Source organism: Erythrolamprus reginae, chromosome 2, assembly GCF_031021105.1.
Source record: "Erythrolamprus reginae isolate rEryReg1 chromosome 2, rEryReg1.hap1, whole genome shotgun sequence".
Classification (NCBI taxonomy): domain Eukaryota; kingdom Metazoa; phylum Chordata; class Lepidosauria; order Squamata; family Dipsadidae; genus Erythrolamprus; species Erythrolamprus reginae.
Window position 1 is genome coordinate 331,317,084 of NC_091951.1, and position 18,566 is coordinate 331,335,649.

The following is an 18,566-nucleotide window of genomic DNA, read 5'->3' on the forward strand; positions in this document are numbered from 1 at the left end:
CAGGGGGGGGGGGGGGAAACAGGCCTGCAGCATGTGGATGTCTCCCCCACATCCACAGTCCTTGGGGCAGGAGCTGGGCCAGAGCTAACCACAACACAGCCCTGCCTTTATCATGATTTGCTCTGCATATAAGTTAAATAGACAGGGCGACAGTATACAGCCTTGTTGGACTCCTTTCCCAATTTTGAACCAATCAGTGGTTCCGGGTCCATTTCTCACCGTTGCTTCTTGACCTGCATATAGGTTTCTCAAGAGACAGGTCTTTAAGAACTTGTCACAATTTGCTGTGATCTGCACAATCAAAGGCTTTAGCATAATCAATGAAGCAAAAGTAGATGTTTTTCTGGAACTCCTTAGCTTTCTCCATGATCCGGTGAACACTGTATTGGCAATTCGATCTCTAGTTCCTCTGCCTCTTCAAAATCCTGCCTGTACTTCTGGTAGTTCTCGATCCATATACTGCTGAAACCTAGCTTGTAGGATTTTAAGCATCACTTAAACTTACTACCATGTGAAGTGGGTGCAATGTGGGGACAGTTTTAAATAATCACTGCTCAAAAAAATAAAGGGAACACTCAAAGAACACATCCGAGATCTGAATGAATGAAATATTCTCATTGAATACTTTGTTCTGTACCAAGTTGAATGTGCTGACAACATGTGAAATTGATTGTCAATCAGTGTTGCTTCCTAAGTGGACAGTTTGATTTCAGAGAAGTTTGATTTTACTTGGAGTTATATTGCGTTGTTTAAGTGTTCCCTTTTTTTTTTTTTTGAGCAGTATAGTTTGAACATTGTTTGGTATTGACAAGAAGGAGGTCTCTAAACTTCTTGTGCTTCACACAAGCTCTTGAATTAGCTTCACAAGAACAAAGCAGCCATTGCTGATGATACAGAATCTGTAGTCTATGTTCTAATTTCTCTATACATACAAGTATTAAGGATAGGATAGGATAGGATATTGTAGCAGTTTGTATAAACATAAGTAAAAAAAAGTAATGATAGAAGAGGATAATATGACAGGAGGACAGTGACGGTAGGCACAGTGGTGTGCTTATGCGTGCCATAAGCATAAGTCACAGGTATTCCACCCCAGTGGGAAATTCCAAATCAATTTTAAAAATGTAACCTTACACAGTATCTTCTAAACTAAGGCCACGGGACCCTACTGCAAAAATCAGAATGACCACTAGATGGCAGACAGAAACACTTAGCTTTTTGCTGGTAAGATACATACAGTATGTCTCTCAAGATAGAAACTGAACCATAGAACCAGACACAGCTGATAAAAGACATCCATTTATTTATTTGCCTTCCTGACTTGAAACAGCTGGTGGCCATTTAATTCAAACATACTTGTCCATCACAATTATCTTAGAATTTATTGGCAGCTACTGAGCTAAACAGGGATCACTTAGATAGATCCTTGAGGTCAGGCCAACCAAATTAGCCATCTGTCTAATAAAAGCTTTAAGCTCTGCCCATTCTTAAGCATTATATCCCCAACCGTGCAGTTTGTTGCAACAGTAAATATTATCAAAAATAAAATCCAGGTGTTATTCTGAAAACTGCATTCTGACCAAACCAACCAATCGGACAATTGCAAGGCTATAAGAAGAATTAGTGACAAGTTTTGATATACCGGGTCATCTAAATTATTATGAGTTCAATTAATAAGTACTCCCAATGAACAGAAGATCTAAACTTAATACTCTATAAGATATTTCCTCTGGAATAATTCCGTAGCCTCTGGAACCAGTTTTCTGACCTCAGAAAAGTACATAAGAACATAAGCAGAGCCATGCTGAATCAGGCCAAAGCCCATCGAGTCCAGCATTCTGTGTCACACAGTGGCCCACCAATTGTCCATGGGGATCTTGAGCAGAAAGAGAAGACAAACCCCTCCCTTTCCCCTGACCCCCAACAAATGGTACTCAAGGGAATCCTGCCTGCCTCAACCAACATAGAGGTGGCACATGGACATCCCTTTCAATAACCACCGATACACTTGGCATCCATGAATCTGTCTAATTCTGCCTTGAAGCTATCAAGCTGACTGCTGTCACGACCTCTTCTGGAAGGTGGCACGCGGAGCCATATCTGCTGGCACATGAACCATTGCCCTAGCTCAGCTCCAGTGTGCATTTGTGTGCTGGGCAGCTGATATTTAACTCTGGGAGGGTGTTTTAGGCTTCCAGAGAGCCTCTGGGGGGATGGGGGGGTGTTTTTACTCTCCCTGGGCCCATACCAGAAGTTGTGAAACAGGCTGTTTTTGCCCTCCCCAGGCATTGAATTATGTGTGTGGGCACTTGCACCTACACTCTTTCAGCACCTGAGGAAAAAAGCCATCCCTGCCTTAAGCAGTATCTATATATTTTAGCCTGCAAAGGTTTGCCAGTAATTTTGCCCCTTGCATTATGCCTTAAAACAGTGAGTGATCCCACTGCCATTTTGGACTCCGCATGGAATGGAATGGAATGGAATAATAATAATAATAATAATAATAATAATAATAATAATAATAATAATTTATTAGATTTGTATGCCGCCCCTCCCCAAAGACTCGGGGCAGCTCACAACACAATACACAATGTAGAAATCAATATTAAAAACAGATTAAAAACCTTATCATAAAAATTAATCATACAACCCAAGCAAACCATACATAAATCATAGTAGCTATGGAGAATATCAATTTCCCCAAGCCTGGTGACATAGGTGGGTTTTTAGGAGCTTACGAAAGGCAAGGAGGGTAGGGGCAGTTCTAATCTCTGGGGGGAGTTGATTCCAGAGGACTGGGGCCACCACAGAGAAGGCTCTTCCCCTTGGTCCCGCCAGACAGCATGGAATGGAATTCTTTATTTGCCAAGTGTGATTGGACACACAAGGAATTTGTCATTGGTGCATATGCTCTAAGTGTACATAAAAGAAAAGATATAATAATAATAATATAATAATTTATTAGATTTGTATGCCGCCCCTCTCCGAAGACTACGATATATTTGTCAAGAATCATGAGGTATAACAATGATTTTTCATCGGGCACAAATAAGCAATCAGGAAACAATCAATATTAATTATACCTCATAAGGATACAAGTTGCAGTCATACAGCCATAAGTGGGAGGAGATGGGTGATCGGAACGATGAGAAGATTAATAGCGATAGTAATGCAGCCTTAGTGAATAGTTTGATTTATTACAGAGTTTGATATAGTTTGATTTATTTACACAGATTTAGTCTGGAAAAGCAGCTGGGGGTGGACAGGGGGAGAACTATATGGAATACAAAGATCGTTTTAATCAGTTCCTCAAATATTTCAACATCAAGGCTCTTAACGTTGCCCTTGATACTTATGCAAAAACTTCGGTGACGTTAGGGGGAATTCTGCTTCAGATCAACTATGGCAAAGGACTCTGAGGGTCTTTTATGCACTTTTAAGTGCCCTCTTTCAGAACCCGTGGTCTTCACAAAACCACCATTTCATGAAAGGCCCATCGTTTCTTTTCAATAGAATTGCTGCCTGACTCCTTCCGTCTGCTACCATTCATGAGCATGAAAATCTCCATTGTTTAAGATCCCAGCTGCTCCCAATCCAGCATGTGCCACTGGGCACTTAGACCAAAGTGTCTGCATGCCTTCCAAATTGAAGGTCCATAATGATCGCACTGGCTTATATACAAGTGATTGATTGATGATGTGCCATCAAGTCACTTTTGACTCCTAGTGACCCACATGGATAGATTTCTGAGCGCGAAAAAAATTGCGTTGAGCTTTCCTGTGTTTGTGAGTCTTATATCCCATGTTCCTACTGTAATTCCGTCTTTGTTCAGGGGGTGGACAAAGAAATGGAAACACTTGACTTTTTGGCATCCTAATGTTTGAGCATGTTCAAATCAATCAAAACTTGACATATTTTAATGTTTTTTAAAAATCTGTTATTTGATATGTTTTTTTAAACTACCTTTTTAAAAAAACAGAAATTTAAGGAAATTGGTTATAACCTTCTAGAAATGGCAGACCTCTCAGACTTTCAAAGAGGCCAAATTGTTGGTGCTCGAATGGCAGGCGCTAATGTAACAGAAAGTGCCCGAATGTTTGGCGTTTCAAGAGGTAATGTCTCAAAAGTAATGACTGCTTTTGAAAGAGAAGGGAAAACGTCCTCAGCCAAGCACAGGTCTGGTTGAAAGTCTAAGTTGTCTGAGAGAGACTGTCGGACTCTAAAGCGAATTGTTGGAGTGGATCGCAAAACGAACAATCTAAAATCCCCAGCTGTGTCAAACTTGAGCCGGTGGTGAGATTTGAACTGCTGAACTACAGCTAGCAGTTAGCTGAAGTAGCCTACAGTGTTGCACTCTAACCACTGTGCCACCCCGAGGCTGGAAAAACTGCCTACCTAAAGAAATCTCTTTTGTTATGGTTGCCCAGCTATTGTGATGTACAGAAGAATTATTTGAGAAGATGCTCAGAGCTATTTTTCTGGCATGGACGTCAGGGTCCTCTTCTCAGATGGAGAGGAATTCAGAGTTTGGTCTCCCATCTCTCAGAGTTTTAAAAAAAATATGAAGCCACATTCCTTTTGCTGTGCTTTTAATTGTTAATTTGTTTTAATATTAATTTAAGTGTTCATAATTTATGCTAATATTTCATACTGGTTCTATTTTCCCAGGGTAGAAAAGTGTCTTGAATATTAGGCTCAAGGCTGACTCAACCTTCCATCCTTCGGAGGTCGGTAAAATGAGGACCCAGATTGTTGGGGGCAATAGGCTGACTCTCTGTAAACTGCTTAGAGAGGACTCTGTGAAGCGCTTTATATAAGTCTAAGTGCTTTTGCTATTGCTATTAGCTTAAAGAGAATTCTGGGACACATATCACTTGGAGTCTTGGTGGATAATCAACTAAACATGAGCCAGCAATGTGCAGCAGCGGCCAAAAAAGCCAACACTATCCTAAGCTGCATCAACAGGGGGATACACTCCAAGACCAGGGAAGTATTAATACCACTCTACTACGCCCTGGTCAGACCACATCTGGAGTACTGCATCCAGTTCTGGCCACCACACTTCAAAAGAGACATAGAAACTCTGGAGAAGGTGCAGAAAAGAGCAACCAAAATGATTAGGGGACTTGAAACCAAGACTTACAAAGAGAGATTGCGGGAACTGGGCATGGATAGCCTAGGGAAAAGGAGGGCCAGAGGGGACATGATAGCTGTATACAGGTATATGATGGGTTGCCACAGAGAGGAGGGGGCCACTCTATTCTCCAGAGCACCAGAGGGCCGGACGAGGAACAACGGCTGGAAGCTGACCAAGGAGAGATTCAACCTAGAAGTAAGGAAGAACTTCCTGATGGTCAGAGCGATCAACCAGTGGAACAACCTGTCTGCGGAGGTTGCGAACTCCCCAACTCTGGACACTTTCAGGAGGACATTGGACTGCCACTTGGCTGGGGTGCGTTAGGATTCCTGCTCAATAAATAAATATAAAATAAAATAAAATAAAATAAAATAAAATAAAATAAAATAAAATAAAATAAAATAAAATAAAATAAAATAAAATAAAATAAAATAAAATAAAATAAAATAAAATAAAATAAAATAAAATAAAATAAAATAAAATAAAATAAAATAAAATAAAATAAAATAAAATAAAATAAAATAAAATAAAATAAAATAAAATAAAATAAAATAAAATAAAATAAAATAAAATAAAATAAAATAAAATAAAATAAAATAAAATAAAATAAAATAAAATAAAATAAAATAAAATAAAATAAAATAAAATAAAATAAAATAAAATAAAATAAAATAAAATAAAATAAAATAAAATAAAATAAAATAAAATAAAATAAAATAAAATAAAATAAAATAAAATAAAATAAAATAAAATAAAATAAAATAAAATAAAATAAAATAAAATAAAATAAAATAAAATAAAATAAAATAAAATAAAATAAAATAAAATAAAATAAAATAAAATAAAATAAAATAAAATAAAATAAAATAAAATAAAATAAAATAAAATAAAATAAAATAAAATAAAATAAAATAAAATAAAATAAAATAAAATAAAATAAAATAAAATAAAATAAAATAAAATATAAAATAAATAAAATCACCTTAAAAAAAACTGTTATAAAGCCTTTTCCAATTCAAATTTCTAAAAGATGAGTTTAAACTGACTCGCCCTGCCTCAGCCCACAGGACAATGCAAGTGAAATAACACGAGAAACTACTTCTGGATAAAATTTCATGCTTGCTTGCTTCCTTAATTGCATAAACTAGACTTATCCCAGATTAAGATCCAGGCTTCTAAATCAAGCAGAACAGCAGTCCTTAAAAATAAGCAGACAAAACAAACACAATAAGCCTATACAAAGGATTACAATCATGCGTTCGAATGGAGACCCCATCCATCTACAAGCTCTGTATATTATTTATCGATTCCTTCCATTGTTTCTTGATTCTTGGCAACGACACAGACAAGTCCTCACAGTTTACTCGGCAACCTTTTTCAAAAACAGATCTGCCATTATCTTCTAGGACTAAAATGGAAGAGCTGGCCCAAAGTCACCCAGCTGTTTTTGTGTTTTAGGCAGGACTAGAATTCATCTCCGGGACTGTCTTCTGCTGCACGAATCCCAGCGACCAGTTAGGTCCCACAGAGTTGGCCTTCTCCGGGTCCCGTCGACGAAACAATGTTGTCTGGCGGGACCCAGGGGAAGAACCTTCTCTGTGGCGGCCCCGACCCTCTGGAATCAACTCCCCCCGGAGATTAGGACTGCCCCCACCCTTTTGCCTTTCGCAAATTCCTTAAAACTCACCTCTGTCATCCGGCAGGGGGAAATTGATTCCCCTGGGCCGTTTCCACTTTATGCATGGTTTGTATGAGATGTATGATTGTTTTTATATTTATTATTATTATTATTATTATTATTATTATTATTATTATTAATTAATTAATTAATTAAATTTGTATGCCGCCCCTCTCCGAAGACTAGGGGCGGCTCACAACAGTAATAAGAAACAGTGTAACAATGGGACAAATCTAATAATAAAAATATATAAAAACCCCAACAATTAAAAAACATACAGCACATACATACCAAACATGAAATATAAAAAGCCTGGGGTTCCCCCTTGCCTGGCGATACAGATGGGTTTTAAATTGTTTTAATTTTGGATTTGTATCGTTCTGTTGTTGTGAGGGGCGGCAAACAAATCTAATAAATAAGAAATAAATAATAAGACATCATCTCCTGGGTTCTATCATTCCCAGGTCTTTTACCACTAAAACAAAGCCCAGACCAGTGATGGCGAATCTATGACATGGGTCCAGAGGTGGCACGCGAAGCCATATCTCCTGGCATGCAAGCCGTTGCCCTAATTTAGCTCCAATGTGCATGTGTGTGTCAACCAGCTGATTTTTGGCTCGCACAGAGGCTCAGAGAGTGTTTTTGGCTTCCAGAGAGCCTCCGGGGGAATGTGGGAGGGGATTTTTACCCTCCCCAGGCTCCAGGGAAGCCTTTGAAGCCTGGGGAGGGCAAAACACGAGTCTACTAGGCTCACCAGAAGTTGGGAAAGAGGCCATTTCCGGCCTCCAGAAGCCTCTAGGGGTGGGGAAAAGGTGTTTTTGCCCTCCCCAGGCATTGAATTATGAATGTGGGCACTCGCGCATGTGCGATAGTGTACGCAAATGCACTTTCAACACCCAAGGGAAAAAAGGTTAGCCATCACTGCCCCAGACTGATTTTCCTGTGGGAAACAGGATGCATGAGAGTTCTTGTTGTGTTCAGGTAAATAGAGCATAGAGCTCAATGTATGTATAGAGCAACATTCCACCCAATTGCTTCCATATAGGCAAATTCCATGCAATGAGTGACTACACAAGGGAAGCTATGAAGCCCTGAGTTTTTGGTATGCATTAGAATGGAATGTAAAATTATTTTTTAAAATCAATGACTGCAGAACTGTCCATAGATGAACAGAGAGACCCTTCCAATGCATTCTGGATGTTATAGGTAGTACCAATTCTGTGGGCAACCCCACAGTTGGCCCACAGTTGAAAGTGTCCTCCAGTGTCCCTATTATAAATACTGTATTTTTGGAGTATAAGCCACACCTTAGTTTTTGGTGAGGAAAATAGGGAAAAGAATCTGCTTACCGGGTATTTATGTGGCTAGCGTCCTTAGCCAGCACATCATTTTATCCTCTGGTTAGGGTTTTAAGAAAACTTTATTGGGAGAGAGTATCAATGAAAAAGCTTGCAAGCCAGTAAGAACTGGGAACATCATTAGCACCTGGAAAAAAACAGTTGGAGCAAGTAGAGCAATGGAAAAAACCCTGCAAAGACTTAGGGTTTGGGAAACATTCTTCGCAGAGAGTAACAATGAAAGAGCTTTTAAGTCGGGAACATCATTAGCACCTGGTTAGGGCTGGAAAGAAACATCTAGAGCAAGTTAGACCAATTGGGGGGGGGGGGAAACCTGCAAAGACTTAGGGCTTGGGAAATATTCTTTGCAGAGAGTAACAATGAAAGAGTTTGCAACCCGGTAAGAGCTGGGAACATTGTTAGCACCTGGTTAGGGCTGGTTAGGGCTGGAGCAAGTTAGAGCAATGAAAAAAACCCTACAAAGACTTAGGGCTTAGAAAACATTCTTTGCAGAGAGTAACAATGAAAGAGCTTTTAAGTCGGTAAGAACTGGGAACATCATTAACACCTGGAAAAAACAGTTGGAGCAAGTAGAGCAATGGAAAAAACCCTGCAAAGACTTAGGGCTTGGAAAACATTCTTTGCAGAGAGTAACTATGAAAGAGCTTTTAAGTCGGTAAGAACTGGGAACATCATTAGCACCTGGTTAGGGCTGGAAAGAAACATCTGGAACAAGTTAGACCAATGGGGGGGGAAACCTGCAAAGACTTAGGGCTTGGGAAATATTCTTTGCAGAGAGTAACAATGAAAGAGCTTGCAACCCAGTTACAGCTGGAAACATTGTTAGCACCTGGTTAGGGCTGGTTAGGGCTGGAGCAAGTTAGAGCAATGAAAAAACCCTGCAAAGACATAGGGCTTGGAAAACATTCTTCGCAGAGAGAAACAATGAAAGAGCCTGCAAGGTAAGAGCTGGGAAGATCGTTAGCAGCGAGTTAGGGCTGGGGGGGGGGGGGGAGAAGCTACATTCAGAGTATAAAATGCACCCAAATTATCAGCCTCTATTAGGGAGGAAAAGGGTGTGTTTTATACTCCGAAAAATACGGTACCTTCTTTCAGTACAAAGTTCATTTAAAACTCCATTCTGTTTTCTCAATCTGAGCCTGTGATCTCAGTTTTACTGTACAGTTCTTAAAGAGGTTGAATCAATGAGTGAAGGGTAAAACAGGATTGCATTTAAGAGATGTACACCCTGAAATCCAAACCCCTCCCTCCTCCACCCCTGTCAGTCACTTGTTTGATAGAAGCATCAAGACTCCAAAACTTTAAAGCAGTAGAAATAAATAGCTCTTCCACATTTAGACCATGGTCATAAACAGACTTAGATCTCCTCTCTTCCTCACTCGAATCATATGATTTTGGGAACTACAAAAGAGAATAACATTGCTTTCAACTTCTTTTAAGATAACCTAGGTACTCTCTTGGACTTCATAAATGTTATTTCTCCCCTCTCCTCTCATACCTATTTCCATGTCAAACAACAAATTCACTTTAGTTTGCGAAAAAAACAAATGAAAGCTTGCCATACAGAACAACACTAGAAGACAAAATCAAGTGCATATTGAGCGCTGGAGAACATTAACCATCAATTAACCTCCAAATATTTCCCCAAAGCTTGAATGTCACTGCAGAGTTTAAACATAAAATTATTGGTCAGTGGTTTAGCATTTCCAAATATGACTCAGTTTGCATTTCACTAGGAATAAATTATAAATTATAAATTATTAAATTATAGCAAAAATGTTTTTGATGATTAGCAGTTTCTAGAAAGTATAACCCAAGTTTTGCAAGAATATATTGTGATTTGGGCAATTAGATAGAAACATAGAAACATAGAAGATTGACGGTAGAAAAAGACCTCATGGTCCATCTAGTCTGCCCTTATACTATTTCCTGCATTTTATCTTAGGGTGGATATAGGTTTATCCCAGGCATGTTTAAATTCAGTTAGTGTGGATTTACCAACCACGTCTGCTGGAGGTTTGTTCCAAGCATCTACTACTCTTTCAGTAAAATAATATTTTCTCAATTTACCCTTAGATTATCTATGGTTGACCTATCCAGATTCCTAAGAGGTCAGTAAGGGGCGACTACAAGTGCACTAGAGTGTCTTCCGTCCCCTGTCCTATTGCTTTCCTATACCTTTCTTCTATTCCTATATCTCTTCTTCTATTCTTTCATTGATATGTTCTATTACTATAATCTTCTTTTCTATTCTTTCTTAGATATATTTTACTATGAGTATCTCCTCTATAACCTTCATCATGTATTTTACTATGTGTATATAGATATATACCCACTAAAACCCTCATTGTGTATTGGACAAAATAAATGAATGAATGAATAAACAAACAAACTAACTAACTAACTAACCTCAGATTGTGTCCCCTTGCTCTTGTGTTCACTTTCCTATTAAAAACACTTCTCTCCTGAACCTTATTTAACCCTTTAACATATTTAAATGTTTCAATCATGTCCCCTCTTTCCCTTCTGATGATACCTATTCTGGGTAAACCAATGGAAGGTATTATTAAATATTTAAAAAATCTAGAACACTGAAAGCCAAACATTGCTGAGGGTCAGCATAGCTCTAACAAAGGTGCATCCGGTTTTATTAATGGCTTTCTTGAAGGAAGAGTCGGCTGTGTGGCCTTCCTGGCTTCCTTCCTTTTTGGAAGTCCTTCATTATCTTTCCCACATCCTTCCCTTAAGAACTGTTTCTGGGTATATAAAATATTTTTCATATGCAAGACTGACCTAAATAAAAGAGGGAAAATGAATAACAATAGCATTTAGACTTATATACCGCTTCACAGTGCTTATATAGCCCACTCTAGTCAGTAAAGTAGTACTTCTACTTACAAACGTAATTCGTTCCTTGACCAGGTTCTTAAGTAGAAAAGTTTGTAAGAAGAAGCAATTTTCCCCGTAGGAATCAATGTAAAAGCAAATAATGTGCGCGATTGGAGAAACCACAGGGAGGGTGGATGCCCTGTTTCCTCCCAGGAGATTCCTAGGGAGGCCCCATGGCGGCTTCTCCCCACCTTTTCCAGATTCCTAGAGAGGCCCCACAGTGGCTTCCTCCCAGGAGATTCCTAGAGAGGCCCCACAGAGGCTTCTCCCTGCCTTTTCCGGTTACAGTTTCGGAGGCTCGGGTTTATAAGTGGAAAATGGTTCTTGAGAAAAGGAAAAAAAATCTTGAACACCCGGTTCTTATCTAGAAAAGTTTGTAAATAGAGGCGTTCTTAGGTAAAGGTACCGCTGTATATTGCCCCCAACAATCTGGATCCTCATTTCACTGATCTCGTAAGGCTGAGTCAATCTTGAGCCTGGTGGAATCTGAACTGCCCAATTGCAGGCAGCCGGCAGGCAGCAAAAGTAGCCTGCACTACTGCATTCTAACCACTGCGCCACCACAGCTCAATGAAAGGCAAAAGGCAAAGACTCACACAAGTTGGGGGTTTTGGGGGGGGCTGCCTTCAGTTGGTGTTGATTCCTGCCAACTGGTTGGACAAATCCCTGAAGTTTTCGTGGCAAGGTTTTTAAGTGGTTTGCCATTATCTCCTTTCTAGGGTTCAGAAAAAGTGACTGATCCAAAGTGACTGAGCTGGATTCATACCTAAAACAGGAGTAGACTCAGTCTGCTGTTTTCTAGCCTACGCCAAACTGGCTCCCATGATAACCAAGTACAATTACTATCACAAAGCAGTTCCTATATAGATAGAAGAACGTGATGCTAGGTGTATCCATAGAGTATGTCTTTTTTTAAAAAAAATACAGTTAAGATTTATTTATTTTAATTTTATTTATTTATTTTGTCCAATACACAATGAGGGTTTTAGTGGGTATATATCTATATACACATAGTAAAATACAAGATGAAGGTTATAGAGGGGATACTCATAGTAAAATATATCTAAGAAATAATAGTAAAGAAGGTATAGTAATAGAAAATGTCAATGAAAGAATAGAAGAAGAGATATAGGAATAGAAGAAAGGTATAGGAGATATAGGAGAGCAATAGGACAGGGGATGGAAGGCACTCTAGTGCACTTATACTCACCCCTTACTGACCTCTTAGGAATCTGGATAGGTCAACCGTAGATAATCTAAGGGTAAAGTGTTGGGGGTTTGGGGATGACACTATGGAGTCCGATAATGAGTTCCACACTTCGACAACTCGGTTACTGAAGTCATATTTTTTACAGTCAAGTCTGGAGCGGTTAATATTAAGTTTAAATCTGTTGTGTGCTTTTGTGTTGTTGTGGTTGAAGCTGAAGTAGTTGCCGACAGGCAGGACATTGCAGCATATGATCTTGGGGGCAATACTTAGATCTTGTTTAAGGCATCTTAGTTCTAAACTTTCTAGGCCCAGGATTGAAAGTCTAGTCTCGTAGGGTATTCTATTTTGAGTGGAGGAGTGAAGGGCTCTTCTGGTGAAGTATCTTTGGACATTTTCAAGGGTGTTAATGTCTGAGATGCGATATGGGTTCCAAACAGATGAGTTGTATTTGAGGATGGGTCTGGCAAAAGTTTTGTAAGCTCTGGTAAGTAATGTGAGATTGCCAGAGCAGAAACTACGTAGGATTAGGTTTACAACTCTTGAAGCCTTCTTGGCTATACTGTATTGTTGCAGTGGGCTTTGAATGAAGCTAATCTCCAAAACAGAGCTGCAGAAATTGTAGCCTTCCAAATATCATTGGAAACAACTCTCATAACTCTTGACTAATGATCATGGTGGCTGATATGCACTGGGTCTCAACCCTTGCTTTGCATCTATGGAAGGTCATCATATTCAATGACCTAAGTTTCATATCCAATGACTTAAGTCCTAGAGCCCACTGTAACCGCATTGCCAAAAAAGCATTAAGAGGTGTCGATCTAATCTTACGTAGCTTCTTCTCTGGTAAAATCGAACTGTTAACCAGAGCTTTCAAAACATTGAATACAGCTCACCTGTATGGAACCTGCACTGCACAGCAGACATTAATACAATTGAGAGTGTCCAGAAATATTTCACAAGAAGAGTCTTTCACTATTCTTCCCGCAACAAAATACATTACTGCACCCAGACTTGAAATACTGAAATTAGACAATTTACAACTACGTCGCCTCTGAACTGATCTAAAATCATACACCAAAATGTCCTTCCTGTTAATGACTGCTTCACCTTCAACTGCAACAACACACAAGCACATAATAGATTCAAGCTAAATGTTAACCGCTCCAAACTCGACTGCAGAAAATAGGTACCAGCCTAGAGACTATGAGTTCATTCCACCTTAGGCACAAAAGCTTAATTGGGTGACTTTGGGCCAGTTGCTCTTTCTCAGCCCAGTCCACCTCCCAGAGTTGTAGTTGTGGGAGAAAAAGAGGAGGAGGAATGAGTATTGTGTATGTTTGCCACACTGGGTTACTTATAAAATAATAATGATGGGATAAAACTATGGTAATTAAACTAAATAAATTAAAATCCAGAAGGCCTTATCCAAGTACCATGGTCCCATTTGGTGTGGTTACAGGGTCAGCATTGAGCCCTGTTATCACATGAGCTATCAAGTTTTAAGTAAACGAAGAGAATATGGGACATCTCTCCCAACTCTTTGTTACACGGAGTCCTACCACGAATGATAAAGTTGTATAATTAAACCAGCTTCTAATAAGAGAACAAGAGGAAAAGTTTGTTTCAGCTGTATTAGGAGCAGCATATTCCTCTTAATTTTTTTTCCTCCTAAAAAGCACTGCCTAATGATTTTGCTCACACGGCACACTGCTCGAACGCAAAGATCAGCTACTGCCAAGAAAGTGTTCCACTGGAATTAATGGGGTTACAGAGGTGAATGGTTCTAGCCCACTATTTTAGATTTCAGATTGCAATAACTTCCCTGTGGAAACCGTCTTTTCCAATCTAGGCTTTTACAAATAGGTATTGTGCGGCAATTCAGCAAGACTGAAGAGACAGTGATAGGGAAAATAACACTTGTTGAATCTCTGCTTTCAAAGCCCAGGGAAAGGAGACACATGTCTTTTAACTCTCCCCCCCATCCACCCCCCACCCCCCAAAAAATAGCCAAATTACTTTGGAGGCAACCTGATTTTTTTCTCCCCCTTTTTTATTTATTTATTCTTTGTCCAATATACAATACATATGGAAGAGAATAGACATTAAGTAATATATATAATGATAGAAAGTAAAAAGAAGAGAAGTAGATGGGAGGGAGAGAATATATATGATATAAGAGATAAGGAGAGAATATACTGTATATGATATATATATTAGATAGATAGATAGATAGATAGATAGATAGATAGATAGATAGATAGATAGATAGATAGATAGATAAGGAGAGAATATATATGATATACAGTATGAGATAAGGAAAGACAATTGGACAGGGGACGATAGGCACATCAGTGCACTTATATACGCCCCTTATATACGTCTCTCAAAGAACTGAGGATCAATTTTCCGCAGTGCTTAGATCAATCCTAAAATAACCATAAAACACAGATGTCCACAGATGTACTTTGGGTTGTTTAAAAGAAAAGTGAGCCATTAGAGCAGGGGTCTCCAAACTTGGGAACTTTAAGACTTGTGGACTTCAACTCCCAGCATAGCTGGCTGGAGAATTCTGGGAGTTGAAGTCCACAAGTCTTAAAGTTCCCAAGTTTGGAGACTTCTGCATTAGAGTTACAACCACTGGAGGCAAATGTCAGAAATGTTAAGTCCTGAGAAGCTGGGAAGTTTTCACTCCAGTCCAACCAGGAACTCAAGCAGGTAAAATCTGATTGGCTTGTGATTTAAAGAGCCTCCATGGTGCAGTGGTTAGAGTGCAGTACTGCAAGCTGCTTCTGCTGATCACAGGTTTGTGATCTGCTGGCTGATTCAGACTTTCACCCTTCCAAAGTCGGTAAAATGAGGATCCAGATTGTTGGGGGCGATACGCTTACTCTCTGTACTGTAAACTGCTTCCAGAGGGCAGTAAAGCACTGTGAAACGGTCTATAAGTCTTATTGCTATTGCTATTAAAGAGCTCCCCATTTAAACCCCTGCCCACTGATCCAGTTTACGCAAAGAATTTTGCTATGGGGCCCCAATGGCTACCTGAGAAGATTGCTGAGATAACAGGCCCAAAATCAATAGGCCTGGAGGATAGCAGAAAATGGCACAGGTTGTGGACCAATGACTGGGAAAGAGGCCCGAATCCTAACTATATCTTTCCTATAACTATGACTAAAACCCGAGAGCCAGTTCATTCATCTTTGGATCCCGAGGTGCCACCCAGTGACAACAATAAATCCAGTCCACCCAAGGCTGACGCCTCGAACTCAACGTTCCACCAAGTTCCACAGAGGGAGCCCAAGAAAGAAAACATGTCTTCTCAATGCTGACTGGGGAATTCTGGGAGTTGAAGTCCAGATATCTTCAAGTGGCCAAGGGTGGGAAACACTACTCTAGAATTATCAGTACTGTATAGTAAATATTGATGAACACTATTAGTGAAATAGAATGATACATTAACTATAGAGAAGTAGCATTTTCTAATCTCATTCATTGGGGCAAGATGATCCTTCAAGAATAAAGTAGTGAGTCCTTGGCATACAACCACAGCTGGGATTAGAACTTCTATTGCTCATCTTTGCAGTTGTTAAGCCAGTCATGCATGTTTTTATGACCTTTTTTGCCATGATTGTTAAGCAAATCACTGTTGCTGTTGAATAGAATAGAACGGAACGGAACAGAACAGAATAGAATAGAATGAGCTGGAAGGGACCTTGGAAATCTTCTGGTCCAATTCCCCTGCTTAGGCAGGAAACCCTCACCACTTCAAACAAATGGTTATGCAACATCTTCTTAAACACTTCCAGTGTTGGAGCATTCACTGATTAATTGGTCTAACTGTCAAGAAATTTCTCCTTAGTTCTAACTTGCTTCTCTCCTTGTTTAGTTTCCACCCATTGCTTCTTGTTCTACCTTCAGGTACTTTGGAGAATAGCCTGACTCCCTCTTCTTTGTGGCAACCCCTGAGATACCACTTAACAATGACTGGAAAAGAGGCCCGAATCCTAACTATGTCTTTCCTATAACTATGACTAAAACCCAAGAGCCAGTTCATATCATCTCTGGATCCTGTGGTGCCACCCAGTGACAACAATGAGTCCAGTCCAGCCAAGGCCGACGCCTCGAACTCAATGTTCCACCAAGTTCCACAGAGGGAGCCCAAGAGAGAAAACATGTCTTCTCCGACTCCAATCAATGCCCCAAATGAACTGCGCAGGTCAACTAGAGCAGTGTTTCCCAACCTTGGCAACTTGGAGATATTTGGACTTCAACTCCCAGAATTCCCTAGCCAGCGGATGCACAGGTAGCAAAATATCGCGAGAGGATGCAAATGGGAATGAGATTTCGGCTATTTTTTGCTTCTGCGCATGAGAACACTGAAATCTCTCTTGCGTGCGCATCCCCTTGAGAGATCTTGCTTCCTGCGCATGCACAGAAGCAAAATCTCGCTGGGACGCGCACACACCAGAGACCTGAAGCTGCCTGCGCAGCGCACTGGAAGCGGCGGTACCGGCAACCCCCGCCTGATCACGCCCTACGTACCTAAATGATTATGTATGCAAAACTATGCGCAGATTTAAGAGGGGAGGGATGTGATGTCTTGAGAAGCTGGGAAGTTTTCACTCCAATCCGACCAGGAACTCAAGCAGGTAAAATCTGATTGACTCCTGATTTAAAGGGCTCCCTATTTAAACTCCTGCCTAGAGCAGGGCTTCCCTGATGTTTGCTAGCCACGACCAATAAAGTCACTAAACCCTCTCCTGTCTCTTCAGTAGAGAAACTTAACAAGACGTCTTCCCTTAAAAGTATCATCTTCAAGCAGTGTGCCTGGACGCTTTAATTGGCTTGGTACATAACAAACTGGTCCCCCGCCACAGGGGTGGAGAGGCGGGAGAAGAAAACAAAACAAAACTCTTCCGATTGTGCCTGGCGCAACAGGAAACTCGCAGCCATTCTGTCAATATGGATTAAATAAATCTTGTTTTTCAAAATAAAAAGGGCTTCTCATCTTTTAAGTGGTCTCTCCTCCCCCGCCACCGCTCTTCTTTCTTTCTTTCTTTCTTTCTTTCTTTCTTTCTTTCCTTCTTTCCTTCCTTCCTTCCTTCCTTTCTGTTGTGAGCCGCCCTGAGTCTTCGGAGAGAGGCGGCATACAAGTCTAATAAATAATAATAATAATAATAATAATTATTATTATTATTATTATTATTATTATTATTATTATTATTATTATTATTATTATTATTCCTTCCTTCCTTCCTTCCTTTTTATTTATTTCTTTCTTTCCCTCTCTCTCTTTCTTTTCCTAGCGTCCAGTAATTGAGATCACATGGAATCTACTCCAGCTGATTTCAGTAGCCGCTGAGATTTTACCCAGCAGGAGAGAAAAATATAGTAGCGGACCAATTGAGCTGGAGGTGTAAGCAACGGATTGACGAGCGAACCTACTAGGGTATAACGCCAAGGCGCCCTTCCACGCGTGTGTATTTACGCGTGAATACACATACACACATAAACAAACGGTGCTTGAAGAGAAGCTTTTATTTCATCCTTCCTTTTTTATTTCACCATCACTCGCGGTTCCTTTGCCCTTCTGCCATCCGTCTTGATCTCGCACCGGGCACTTTTTGGGCATTTGGCAATTGTGGCTGAGGAGGGGGATACGCACGCCCGGGATTGATCAAGCCCGCACCACCACCCCCGCCATCCTCCGACTCTTACCTTGTCGCCGTGGGATATTTCTCCGGTTGGCACCGAGAGGTCCGATGCAACAAACCAACAAAACCAGGCGCGTCAGGCGGGGGCAGCTGCGACCACCACCTCGGTCGTTGAAACCCATCTTCCTTTCTTTGGCTTCAGGTCGAGCGGCCACTCGAGCCTTTCCCACGCCCGGATGTTGTTTTAATCAAAGTTTGGGCAAGTTGAACTTGGAGCGCGTAAAAGGTCGGCTTTGCAATCCGAGACAACGCCGCTATTTTAAAAATAAAAAATAAAAATGTTGGGAGGAGCTCCGAAGTCGGGGAAAAGGGAGGAACGAGGAGAAAGCCCGAGGAGCGTGCAGAAGCCAGACGGCGGCTTAAGACGAGCTGACACGGGGCTTAAAGCAGAAGGTTTCCACACACACACGCAACTGGGCGGAGATTGCCTTTTGGATAGGAGGGGAAGACGAAGCTCCCGTAATTGAAATGGCGCGCGCGGCGATGAGAAAGACCGCCGCGCCTTCTTCGAAACAGAGAAGGAAAAAGGACCCAGTAGGACGCCCCGTCTTCCCCGCGGCGCGATCGACGGACGCCCCCC

At 40.5% G+C, this 18,566-nt stretch overlaps 1 protein-coding gene across 2 annotated transcripts in view; it reads right to left on the reverse strand.

The window, feature by feature from the left end:
* Positions 1-18,216, reverse strand: part of EGFLAM (EGF like, fibronectin type III and laminin G domains) — a 197,907-nt gene extending 179,691 nt beyond the window's left edge. For both annotated transcript variants that reach the window (XM_070743426.1, XM_070743425.1), the window contains exon 1: positions 17,991-18,216. In XM_070743426.1, coding sequence (XP_070599527.1) covers positions 17,991-18,108 — 118 coding nt within the window. In that variant the 5' untranslated portion in view covers positions 18,109-18,216. The remainder of the gene's footprint in view (positions 1-17,990) is intronic.
* Between the last annotated feature and the right edge of the window lie 350 nt (positions 18,217-18,566).